Source organism: Capricornis sumatraensis, chromosome 2, assembly GCF_032405125.1.
Source record: "Capricornis sumatraensis isolate serow.1 chromosome 2, serow.2, whole genome shotgun sequence".
NCBI lineage: Eukaryota > Metazoa > Chordata > Mammalia > Artiodactyla > Bovidae > Capricornis > Capricornis sumatraensis.
Window position 1 is genome coordinate 17,835,025 of NC_091070.1, and position 12,793 is coordinate 17,847,817.

Here is a 12,793-nt window from a genome sequence, read left to right on the forward strand (position 1 = left end):
GTCCCAAGAAAACGGACTTTAGTGCAGACCTAGATTACAGCTGCTTTTCTTCGTGTCTCTGTGCTGTCCTGCAGGTATGTCACCTAGTGGTAAAGACTTAGTGTGGTTTTTCTGGGGTAAGTCAGGCCTGCATATTCACGTTAACATTGGTAAAAGCTTGCAAGCCAGCACCAGAGCTGCTGCAGTATAAGTGAGTCATGTCAGCCACAATACCAGGGAAAGGCTTGGACAGTGCAAATTGTCAGTGCTGCAAGCTGTCATGGCGTCATCATCATCAGTTGTGAAAACCATGGGAACTCGTGACACTTCCCAGAGGTAACTGAATGTGAAATTGCACGTTCAGAAGTTTAGTGCATGGCCTGGCTCACACAAGAAGTGTGGAGTAAAAATGTGAACTGTTGTTATTACTACTATTGTGAGTAGTTTTTGTGTTTACTGTAAATTGTTTCTGATTTATATTAATGGAAAGAAATGTGAATTACATATTATTCAACTTTACAGTGCAAATTTCTCATTTTTCATCTTTAAACATCTAGATCAGTTTGAGACGTGTTCTGAGGCTGCAAAAGGAGGTGTTAGAAATACTGCTTAGAGTTGTGTAAATCAAGTTTTCACTGAACAAGATACGAATAGAACAGGGAGGTTAATATGAACCAGCTCAGTATCTATTCCCCCATTTCAAATCTTTATCATTGAAGAAGTTTACCTTGTTCATGCTGGTTCTAAGTGTTCTAAATTTGAAGTTATCAAATACATGTTTATTAATAAAAATATTTTAAAAATTCTGTTGTCTTGTTTTTCTGACATGTATGAAAAATTTCAGTGTAATTAAGCTCTATGATCTTCTTCGGAAGACTTCGCCATGTCACTGAAAAAAACCCCAAACCTCAGTTCTTTTACTTTAAGCTTTATATCATACTATGTAATTTGAAGTTTCAGTACCTTTCAATATATTCAATTTTTGCATGTTTTCTACCAGACAAGTGTTTGAAGGCAAAATAGACATAACAAATATTAACTTACTATAAAATGTTAGAAAATCCTGAAATGGAGTTTAGGAGGTTATCTAGCAATGCTTCCCCCACACCGCCCCCCCCAACCCCCCACCCTTTTAAATCTTTTTTCCACTAAAAATGTTTCACTGCAGGAATAATAACTCATCATACTTGTATAAAATTGATGGTTCAGTATCACAGCAGCCACTTATATCAAGAGGATATAAAAAGACATATAAAGATATATCAAGGGGATATAAAAAGACTTAAAACATGTTTATTTGGTTCCAGAGATGCAGTAACTGAAGTTATCCATCTTTTGAAATTCTAGTAAATCCCATTTACTAGAATTAAATGAACATAAGAGTTCAGTGGAGTTTCCCCATAGTAACAGGGCTTTAAATTTATAGCTGGTCTGTGTAACGATCACAAGGTAAACTTATTTATAAAGGCTGATAATTGGTATATGGTATATTTTTCTGTACACTCATTCATGTCCTCACTTACCATGTCTGTTCCTCCATCTTCCTTTCTTCTCTCAACACACACATCACATCTTTGACCTCCACAACACATTTGCAGACCTTAACTTACCTCCACAAGCAGGTCTGCATTCCCCCTCTTCCCCACTCATAACTTCCTCCTCCCCTCCCACAGGCTTGGCACTGGTACACTCTCCTCACCTCTCACAATCCTGTCTTAACACACTCACTCCCACTTTCTCACCAACATGCCATCATAAACATACTCCCTCTTCCCACCATACACATATACACATACTCATAACAAAAAGAAGTAAAAGGTTCTTCATGTTTTTTACCCAATATGGACATACTTTATCCGTATATAGGGATATACCATATCTTTTTATGGCTGCAGAGTTGATTGCATTTTAGGAAGGAAGGTCATCACTTAGCATTCTCTCACTATATATAATAATTGCATATATCGACATATACATACATGCATACTAATGCAATACATATATATGGCAGAAAACAATGTCAGAATTCTAGATGTTCACCCTTTATTCTAGAAAACAATGAACTGAAAATAACATGTTATTTATGATCTGAATTAAGGTTTTCTCTTTATAGGCTCAAAATCTGCTTTATAAAGGAGGACAGCAGCAAGAAACATATCCTCATAACCAAAGAACTGTGGAATAAAGAAGCAGAAACTGCACTACAGTCCCATTCTGTGACCAGAGTTACATTTGACAGCACAGATTATCATTGGTAGTAAACTACTGAAAAATAATTTTAGCACAAAGAAATGAGTCAATCCCCCCTTCTTTTTCTCCCTCTCATTCACACACAAGCTGTGTGGAATGTTATCCAAAGACTGAATTTCTTTGGAACTGAATATCATTAAGAGTTCACATAACTGCTCTATATTAGTTAAAACTAATGTACTGCTACTGCTAAGTCACTTTAGTCGTGTCCGACTCTGTGCGACCCCATAGACGGCAGCCTACCAGGCTCCCCCATCCCTGGGATTCTCCAGGCAAGAACACTGGAGTGGGTTGCTATTTCATTCTCCAATGCATGAAAGTACAGTAACCAAAAAAGATACAAATAGATTTTTATAAAATAACACAATTTATTGTTTTAAAACAAGTCTCACAAAATAACATTCAGAAACTCAACATTTCTAAATAATTTAACACAATAAGTTTAGTCATAAAGTCATGCTACAAAATTCCTGCATATAAAAGATTATTACCAAAGTATTAATACATGTTAAAATGCTCTTCAGAATGGAGTTGGTTCTAGAAGCCAAAGATTCTGGAATGATGCTCGTGACCATGACTGACACCCTGGGAGAAGGAGCTGCCTGTATGTATATTCTCTACAGCTACCAACTCACTGGTCTTTTGATATTGATCCCTCTAGGCAATAGCACCTCAGAGGCAGGTACCCTGCTGATCAAAAAAGCAAAGAACATCCCACCATTGTAACATTAGCCACAACTTAATCTAGCCAACATTAAATTAATTTTTAAAATCTAGATGTAGGAAAGATAACTCACAAAGTTTCCATTCTGAGTAGTAGAATTCTACTTAATAAATCCCCCAGAGGGATGACTTCATGTAGCAGACATGGAAGATGACACCAACTAGGGAAATAAGGAAATCCTGACTCTGATTATGTTGACACAGAACTACTGCTCCGGTGGGCTCAGAACAAACAAGGATGAACTTTAATTCTCTAATATCCACATGCAGGCTGGGTATTTACCCATCTGCCCTTTAAGAGTACTTTTCACCAACATCCAGTTCATTTTAAAGTGCAAATCTACTGTAAAATAGCTTCCTCTCCCCCACCTCCTTGTTAAATTTGCTAGATCATAATTTGGTTGGCTGGTTCCTTCTAACCGGCCCAATATGGGAAATTAACTAGAATCCAGTTATGACTCCTCCAAAAGTCAAGTGAAAATTTATCTTAGGTTAGAAAAAGGTAAGACTCAGTCTACTTGTTCATTTTCTTTCTTTGTAGTCGCTGGTTGATAATAAGGCAGGAATGGAGATGTAAATGAGGGATTTCTAAAAGTTCAGTGATTTTTTTAAAAAAAACATACCCTTAATTTTTTTTTTTTATTGCACTTACTTTATAGTTAAAAACACTCATGCTAAAGTGAAGATAAAGGAATATCATCAAGTTAGCTGTGTCAGAAGCACCAGCTCTGCTGCACTGAATTTGTTTTATATTTAGTTATTTACAGACATATTAAGCAGGCCAAATAAATAAAATGCATGCCAAAGGAACTGATTTCTGCTAAAGGATAACTTCCAATTAAAGTTATTTTTCTCCCTTTCCCAATATTTACAATGTAAGGTCTTTGTGAACAATCAGATTGCAGTTTAGACAATCAGACTACTCATGATCGATGCTTTGACACTTCCCCCCAGTTTTTTTTTTTAAGTTAGTCACTTAATCCAACCTTTCCAGGCCCTACACATTTTCCATTTAGTCCTAAGAAAAATCCAGCTGGAAGATTCTGGGTCCCATAGACAACTACCTTCAACTCAACTTACACATCACCAACTCTGAGGATAAGTTAACTGTTAAGATTCATTTCTGACTCCTCCTTATTCTACTTGAGGCCAACTGGTAAGAGGTATCAGAAGCGTCTATTCAAGTCAAAATTTCTCTTTCTATACAGGAACCGCATTAACATGTCTTATACCACCTCTATTTGTGGAATAGGTCCAGTAACCATACCAAGTTACTGGCCAATTATGACCAGACATTCTTCTGATCACATGCAAAATCAGTGTCTATGCCAGCTACTTTCATATATAATTACCAAATTTTATACAATATTTTTCTGTATTTAATGACTGCTACAGTCTACAAAATTTGTGCATTATTGGACAATGAATAAAGAATGAACACCTAAAGAATGATGATCCATTTTCTAAAGTAAACTCAAAATGTTAAACTTCAGAGACAAAGCAAAATCCATCATAAAGTTGGACTCTGTTGATAGTAAGGAGAGGTAGGTTAACACTTATTGTCCTAAGATAAGTAAGAATGCTAAACAATAAAAGTAGAGACCCTGCTGAAAAACTTAAGTTGAGCCTTCCAGCCCTGAGTTTCTAATGTTACATGAAAATTAGTAAAAACAGCATTACAAGGAAAACACCAGTGACCATTTCCTTCTATCCATGATTACCAAATACATTACCTTCTCTGAAACAACTCAGGTAGCATATGACTACAGAATGAAAATAAATGGACCTTGGAAAAAGGAATGTTGCTACAAAGCACTGGTTCTTAACCAGGGGCGAATTTGTTCCCACCCTTATGCCCCAGAGGACAGATGGCGATGTCTAGAGACACTTTTGGTTGTCACAACTTGGGAGAGTGTTCTACTGGCTTCTAGTGTGTGAAAGCCAGAGATGCTGCTAAACATCCCACACTACCAGGAACAGCCAGCTGTGCCTTGCAACACTATTCCAGCATAAAATATTAATAGTGCCAGGTTGAGAAACTCTGGTTTAAAGGAACACACTCATATTTACAAAGAACACAAAAATCTTTCAAAACCTAACTAGCTAATACAATATAAGCTTAGAGTTAGGGAACATAGGGAAGCTGAATTCCTCGGTAGGCTATAATAAAACTTCCTGTGAAAAATTAAAATATTGAACTGATTCCCTGGTAGCTCAGCTGGTAAAGAATCTGCCTGCAATGCAGGAGACCCTGGTTCAATCCCTGGGTCAGGAAGATCCCCTGGAGAAGGGAACAGCTACCCACTTCAGTATTCTGGCCTGAAGAATTCCAGGGACAGAGGAGCCTGGCGGGCTACAGTCCACAGGATCACAAAGAGTCAGACACAACTGAGTGACCTTCACTTTTCACTTTCACTAATTCCATCACTACAGAAATAGAAGAAATTGAATGATCCACTAAAATGGCACTATGCTTTAAACAAGGAGCACAGAATCCATTTCAAGTAGGTCAAATATCTAATCCTAGAAGCATAAACCAAAGGCATTTACTATCAGCTAAATTTGCAGCAGTAAAGGATGACATAAAGAATTAGTTGAAAGAATACTCTGAACCTCTCTATATACCTTATCTTTCATTTTCTAATGACATGAATTCTCTAATTCTAAGAAAAGGATGCACAGAAGTCATTTGTGCATATTTGTTGACTGAAACTGAATTATAAATTGTGTGTGAAATTAACACAGAAAAGCACCTTACACTTCTCTGAGAACTACCGGTGATTAAAAGACATTAAGAAACAAGGAGATAAAGCAATTATCCTCCAATTAAAACTTTTTTTAAAAAAAGGAGAAACAGAAAATTACTTTCTATACTACAGAATTCAAAAAATCAATCATCAACAGTGTAAGCCATTTTATAAATAAATTCAATATGAAGTCATTCATTCATTCCCTATTATATTCACTTCCAGGGTAACTTTTGAAAATACATCCATGCACAGAAATATGGCTTCAAACTTACCTACTAGATGAAGTGCAAAGTACAAGAAAAGAAGATAGTCTTCCCTCTTAGTTTATGGGCCTTAAATATCACCAAGGGTAATTTTCATTGCCTATGGTTCGGAAAAAAATATTCAAAGCCTCTGAATGTATAAGCCAGTCAGAGCAAAGATTTCTTCCTATCAAACTAAGGAAGATCATAAGGAAGCTAAAAGAGTACTAGACTTTTATTTAGAATTGATTGTCAAAGCAGTGGTCCCTTTTGATCAGAGTGATTCAGAGAAATCATGCAGTTCCTACTAAAATAGCTGAAAGCTTCTGAAAGCCAGGACTACTTTTGTTTCTTTGACTGGTTTTACACAAGTAAATGGGGAAAGATTAATAGCAACCATTAATAGTCTCTGGTTGAGGGACTTTAGGCACAATTTGGCAGAGGGCCTCGACTTCTTTTTTGCAATCAGTGACTCAGTCACAGTCTACTGTGGACTTCATCTGGATTACTGACTACCATATCTTGCATTTTCCAAAAACAATTTTTTCTTATATGATAAATTCTAAACTCTGCATCCAGCTATTGCTTTGCAGTTCTGAGGTTAAATCATCTAGTATCCTTCATAGAAGAGGCAATCCTTAAAAATATTGCCATTTGCCTGGAATTCCATAATGAAACATCTTTTCCTTCCACAACCATTTACATAATTTATTTTTAGAGCTGTTTAACTTAAACATTTCTAAAAATATACTTTGAAATACTAAATTTGACTTATTGAAAGATACCAAATCCAGTCTTTTAAGTTCTTTACCTTTACAACAATTACTTCTTTCAACATGACGGTCAACAGACTGAAGTTATTAGGGCAAATTTAAAAAAATATGAATGGCCAACATTTAAGCTAGGAATTCATATATAACTACTGAGTATATACATTTCCTTATCTAACAAATAAGGAACTATAAACCAAAAAAGTGTGCCTAAAATCAGGTCCACGTGTGTAATAAGGCCAAAGTATTGGTCAAAGGAGTGATCATGACAGTCATTTTAACCACTGACCAGGATCACAGAACAACTGGCTGATTGTGTACAGGACTTGAGTGGACATGCAGGTCAACATAACGTAAATTCCAGTGGACAATGCACACACTTGTGGAACAAAAGATAAGTAAATACAACATGGGCTTATAAGGCCTCCAGGTACTAATTTCTCCTTTTTTTCACCCTAACTTTTCCAATTCGACTTTGGTGTCTTGATTCTAGGGCTGCTGTTGTAATTCTAAGAGGAACTCTTCCCAAACCAAAGGCATGACATATTTGTGCTTCTGAGTCATAAAGAGATGGACCTTCAGGAAAGATGGCCTACAGATTCAATAGTTAAGTATATATATTTAGATGTCTGGCCTAAAACAAATCTAAACAAACTGAATAAAGCAACACATTTCTTTTGTTATTAAAAATGACTGGTCTATAAAGGTTTCAGTAGATGGGGCCACACAGTATGTAACTGGGACTGAAGACAAAAATTGAAAATGTGTCGTTTCTAAAAAGAGAACTAGAATATATAAGGTTGGTGTAGTTGTGGGGGAGAGATACTGAATAGGTTTAAGAGAACAAAAGATAGGAATGAGAGGTTTGTTTTAAGAACCATTTGCCCCACACAGAATCTTTAAAATAAACAACTATACAAAACTTATCTATTCTTATGACACTTAAATAAGTTAACACAAAGTGGAAAATGTAGTTAGTTATCTTCTTCCTCATCTTCTTTAATTACTGGGGTACCTAGAATGAAAAAGAAAATTATTTCTAGTCATTCTCAAGAGATTGTGAAATTCTAAATGGAAATATTTTTCTGTGAACCTGAGAATGCTGTGAAGTGTGCCATAATAAAATGATATCACAAAGTAATCTTTTAAATTTCAAGTTATCTAAAAAACCTCTAAGAAGAATTTCCAAGCTGATTAGGTAATTATATATATTCAGCTCCCCAAATGAAGAGCTGCAAATAAAAACACCTACAGGTACCAGGCAGAAAAATAAGGCCCTATACACAAGAAAAAGTCTGTACATTAAACACATAGAAATACTCATTTTTCACAATAAAATATGCAATCCCAGTATTGCCAGAATCTGAATTTCCATGTTACTCCTCCAGATATTAAACATTGAGGATAAATTGGAAAAAAATTAAAAGAACCAAGGAACAGAAAACAAAATACATCTTCAGCTCTCACTGGGCAACCCCATTTCTGAGCTCTGGCATTTGAAGCATGCCCATAATCTGACCTTAGTCAACTATTCTGTCTTACCTCTTCAATAAGTCACCCTCCACTCCAGATAAACTGATCAACTCAACTGTCTCCCAAACTTACCTTGCAAACCACTACACCTCTGGACTCTTGGTTAACAAAGTTCCTCCATTTTGGAATGGCCTTCCCAACACGCTTCCCATCTAAGCCCTAGCTTTAATTAACCAATGCCAGTGCCTCTTCCTGTGTGGTTCTTCTTTATGGCCATGAGCACTTTTACCTCTCTGTACTTCCCACAGCATCCGTTTTCATACTTTGTATGAAATACACATACAAAGTATACAAATTGCAAGTATGCAGATTGATAAATGTACCCAAAATGGCCATATCTGGTAACCAGCACCCAGATTAGGAAGAGAACATTATCAGAATCCCCCAAACTTCCTCAAGCTCCCTCCTAGTCATTATCCTCCAGCAAAAGGTATATTCTATCCTAATGTCTAACACCATAGATTATTTTGCCTGATTTTGAAATTGGTACGACTAGAATGATATTACATACACTCTGTGTTTGGCTTCTTTTGCTCAACAATATGTTTGTATCATTCATGTACATTGTGTGAAATTATAGTTCATTCATTCTCATTGTTGTTTAATGTTCCATTGTACAAATATGTCATAATTTATCTATTATTGGTGGGCATTTGGGTTTTTCCACTTTACAGTTATTAAAATAGTGGTGCTATAAGCATTGTCATACATGCCTTTTGGTAAACATCCACACTCTTTTCTTTTGGGTATGTAAGTAGGAGAAAATTTGCTGGGTCATAAGGGGTGTGTATGTAGTGCTTTTGTAGATAATGCTAGTTTTCCAAAGTTATACCAAGTTATGCTGCCATCCAGCAGGTTATGAGAGTTCTAGTTGCTCCATTTTCTACTAACATTTGGTATAGTCTGTCTTTTTCATTTTAGCTCTTTAACATCTCTCAGTTTTTCTTACAAGCAACTGAAGAGGAGCAAAAATAGGCTTGTTCGCAGCTGTGGCCATGTATGTTCTATCTCACTGGTTTAAGGTAGACCAAGGTCATTCTTCCAGGGGCTCTTCATACTGGCCTGAAGGCAATACTTAGTCCAAAAGGCTAAATGTGGCATGGGCTATTCAGGGTCTACATAAGAGATTTTTTTCTATTCTTAATGGAAGGGATTCACTTTCTGTGAACAATCAGAAAGGAAGACAAATAATTTCAAATAGTTTTGGAATCCAACCAAAGTTGAACATAAAAAGGCTAAAGTCCAAGACTCTAATATACCCTCTCTTTTCTGCTATTTTATTTTAAATTATGAACATTCTTTCATGTAGGTACAATATAAATAATTTAAAGAATAACAACCAATTTTTATATACCCATCATCCAATTTAAGAAATAGAATATCACCAGTATCTAAAAAACCTGTTTGCCTCTTCCTGTTTATTCCTATACCTCCCACAAGAGGCAGTCTACAGTTTTTGTTACTTTACCCTTTGATAAGTAACCAGAGGGGAAAAAGGGAACATACTGCATGAATGGCTTCCTGATAGCAACCACTGGCAGGAGGAATGACCCAGAGAGGTCTGTGACTTTTATCCTTTCTAGTTTTTAGATGACCAAAGAAGAAAGTTTGGTAAGGTGAATTATTAATCAGCAAAATGACAAAAAAGCTATTAAGTGGTAGAACTGGGACTTGAACCCATGACAAAAAAGCTAATAAGTGGTGGAACTGGGACTTGAACCCAGTTAGTCAAGGATTTTTCTTGACATTGTCACCTATCTTAGGTATTGAGTGTGTGTGCTTAGTTGCTCAGTTGTGTCCAACTCTTTGTGACCCCATGGACTGTAGCCCGCCAGGCTCCTCTGTCCATGGAAATTTCCAGGCAAGAATACTGGAGTGGGTTGCCATTTCCTTCTCCAATTTTAGGTATTGGGAAACTAAAATTAGGGAGGAGAAGGAGAGAAAACACTACTGTTTTGATCCAATTGTGAAAAAGCAACTGTTTACCATTTATGTCTAATTATTTTGCAATATAATATCTTTGGGACTTGAGAATAAACCCAGATTTCTCATAAGCTTTTGGTTTAGGGAAGATCCTAGAAGTTTTTCATCTCACTCTGGCCCAAACTGGGACCTTAAAATTTCCTATGGACAGAAATGGTCTTGGAGAAGAGAGATGACCTACCATTTTCTTTAGTTTTGCTGCTTTTCATGATTCCGTGCTACAAATTCAATTCTTATACCCAGAAAATATTTCCAAGCTGGCCCACAGTCACTCACCATCTAGCTTTTTCAGTTTGGGCACTCTCTTGGTTGCCTCTTCAACCCAGTTCCCCTCAGCAGAATGTTTCTCTTCCAAGGGATTGCCTACAAACACCAGGTCTTCTAGGCATGGCAGTTCTGCCAGCTTCACAAATTCAGCTACAAGTACAAAGAATACATTACATATTAAAATGGCAAGTTTTACCATTATGATTTTAGGGATTGAATTCCAATACCACTAGCTCTCAGTTTGTGACTATTCAGAACAACTTGTTAAGTTTTGAAGGAAGTAGGGGAAATTATACCATAGGAAGCCATTCTCTGAAGACATTATAGAAAGGGACATACCTCTTCTACCTTTGTGTTAGCCTAAGGATGGGATACAAAGAAGAAATGAGGTTCAGAATCAACAAATCAACCTCCAGTGATAGGTCTTCTCTATACTGTATGCATCAGTATCAGCTAAATTAAACTGCCTTTGTCTCGGCCCATCCCTTCATCTCTGAATACTTAAAGCCTTAAGTACATTCAAACCTCTACTGTAGAATGTATCACACAGTTTTCAAATTATTAACTCATAAACTAATCTTGCCCACTAAGCTGTGAACTCCTTGAGGGCAGGGATAGTGTCCTATTCAACTACGTATCTCAAGAGCTTGGCATGGTTCAAGGCACACAGCAGGGCTTTAAAAATGCTAAGTGGATGGTGTACAACAAAAAAGAAAAGCAATTACATGTTAAATAAGTCTTCCACCTAAGAATTATTAAACTGATTCCTTTTAGCCTTTGGACAATAATTGAAATTTTTTCCATGATTAACAGGACTAGGACCTTACAATCATTTCTAAGTAACCATTTAAATGTCAATGTCAAATATTTAGATGAAATATAGGAACTCATATAGCTATTTCCCTCTGTGCTGAGAAAGAAATGTCCTCAATTGTATCTTGTTCCCTACTGGGTTATTTTCTATAAACATGAGGTAGAAGATTAGCAAAGAGCCAGCCTCACCCCAGTCTTTCACCAGGTTGTTAGACATGTAGAGAATCTTCAGTTTCTTCATTACATGGATCCCTTTCAACTTCTCAATAAAATTGTAGGAGATCCACAGTTCTTCTAGTGTGTCCCCTACTGCTTCCTGAAATAGAAAGCAATTTGATTTACATGCTTTTTTTTTAATTTAAAAATATAAAGACAATGGCCTGCAGAGAGAACTGAGACCCTCCTGTCCACTGGCAGGAGAGCTGAAGGCTGTATGGGAGTTTTTTTTTCATTAAGAAAACCATGTAGAACATTTTCTTCCTTTCTTCAAACTAATCTGAACTAAGAATAGCTACTGAAATTATCAAGAGGAGGAATAATAGTACAATTTTATCACTTTTATTGAACAGTATATTTTTCAAATTACTTCCCTATACATGGTATTATTTGATCCTTATTTAAAATAGGAAAATCATGTTATTTAATTTCTAACATAGATTAAGGGCTTTTTCTAAGATCACAATGCTGTTTTGTTTTTGACCACACCACGCAGCTTGTGGGATCTTGGTTCTCCAACCAGGGATGGAACTTGGGCCCACAGCAGTGAAAGCTCAGAGTTCTCACCACTGGATGGCCAGGAAATGCCCAACAGTGCTATTAGACAGTAGACCTAGGAGACTTCCCTGGTGGTCCAGCGGTTACAACTCTGTGCCTTAAGGCAGAGGGTCCAGCATATGAGACTAAGATCTCACATGTCACAGGGTGCAGCAAAAAAAGAAAAGAAAAAAAAAAGGTCTAAATTTCAGGGTGCTTTTTTTTTCCCCCAATATTTGTTATGAAAACTTTCAAACATAAAAAAGTTGAAAGAATATTATCGTAAATATCCATATATCCACTACCCAGTTTCTACTGTAACATTTTACTATCTTTTCCTATCACATATCTGTCCATCTATCCATCCTGGTACGTCTCCATCAATTCATCTTTTTCTTTTTTTTGATGTATAAAACTCAAAACCCATCATTATAATATAAAGATTATATCATATTGACTCTTAAATGCTAGATACAATCGATGGTAGCACAAAACCCTTTCTTTCATATACAAAAGACAAAATGTAATGATCATTTGTTCCTTAAAAAACAAAAATCACTAGGCAGAATCAGTTCAATGTTCAAGGTCCTCTTTTTTTTTTTTTTCCTTTTGGCCGAGCATGCAAGATCTTACTTTCCTAACCAGGGACTGAAACTGTGCACTCTGCAGTGACAGAGTGGAGTCTTAACCATTGGACTGCCAGGGTACTCCCTCAATCCCCTCTTAACCC

General features: G+C 36.4%; 1 protein-coding gene across 1 annotated transcript in view; it reads right to left on the reverse strand.

The window, feature by feature from the left end:
• Positions 1–7,688: 7,688 nt before the first annotated feature.
• Positions 7,689–12,793, reverse strand: part of DNAL1 (dynein axonemal light chain 1) — a 38,354-nt gene continuing 33,249 nt past the window's right edge. The window contains exons 8-10 of the mRNA XM_068966355.1: positions 11,500–11,626; positions 10,507–10,647; positions 7,689–7,729 (exon numbers count right to left, since the gene is read on the reverse strand). Of these exons, the coding sequence (XP_068822456.1) occupies positions 7,689–7,729; positions 10,507–10,647; positions 11,500–11,626 (309 nt within the window). The remainder of the gene's footprint in view (positions 7,730–10,506; positions 10,648–11,499; positions 11,627–12,793) is intronic.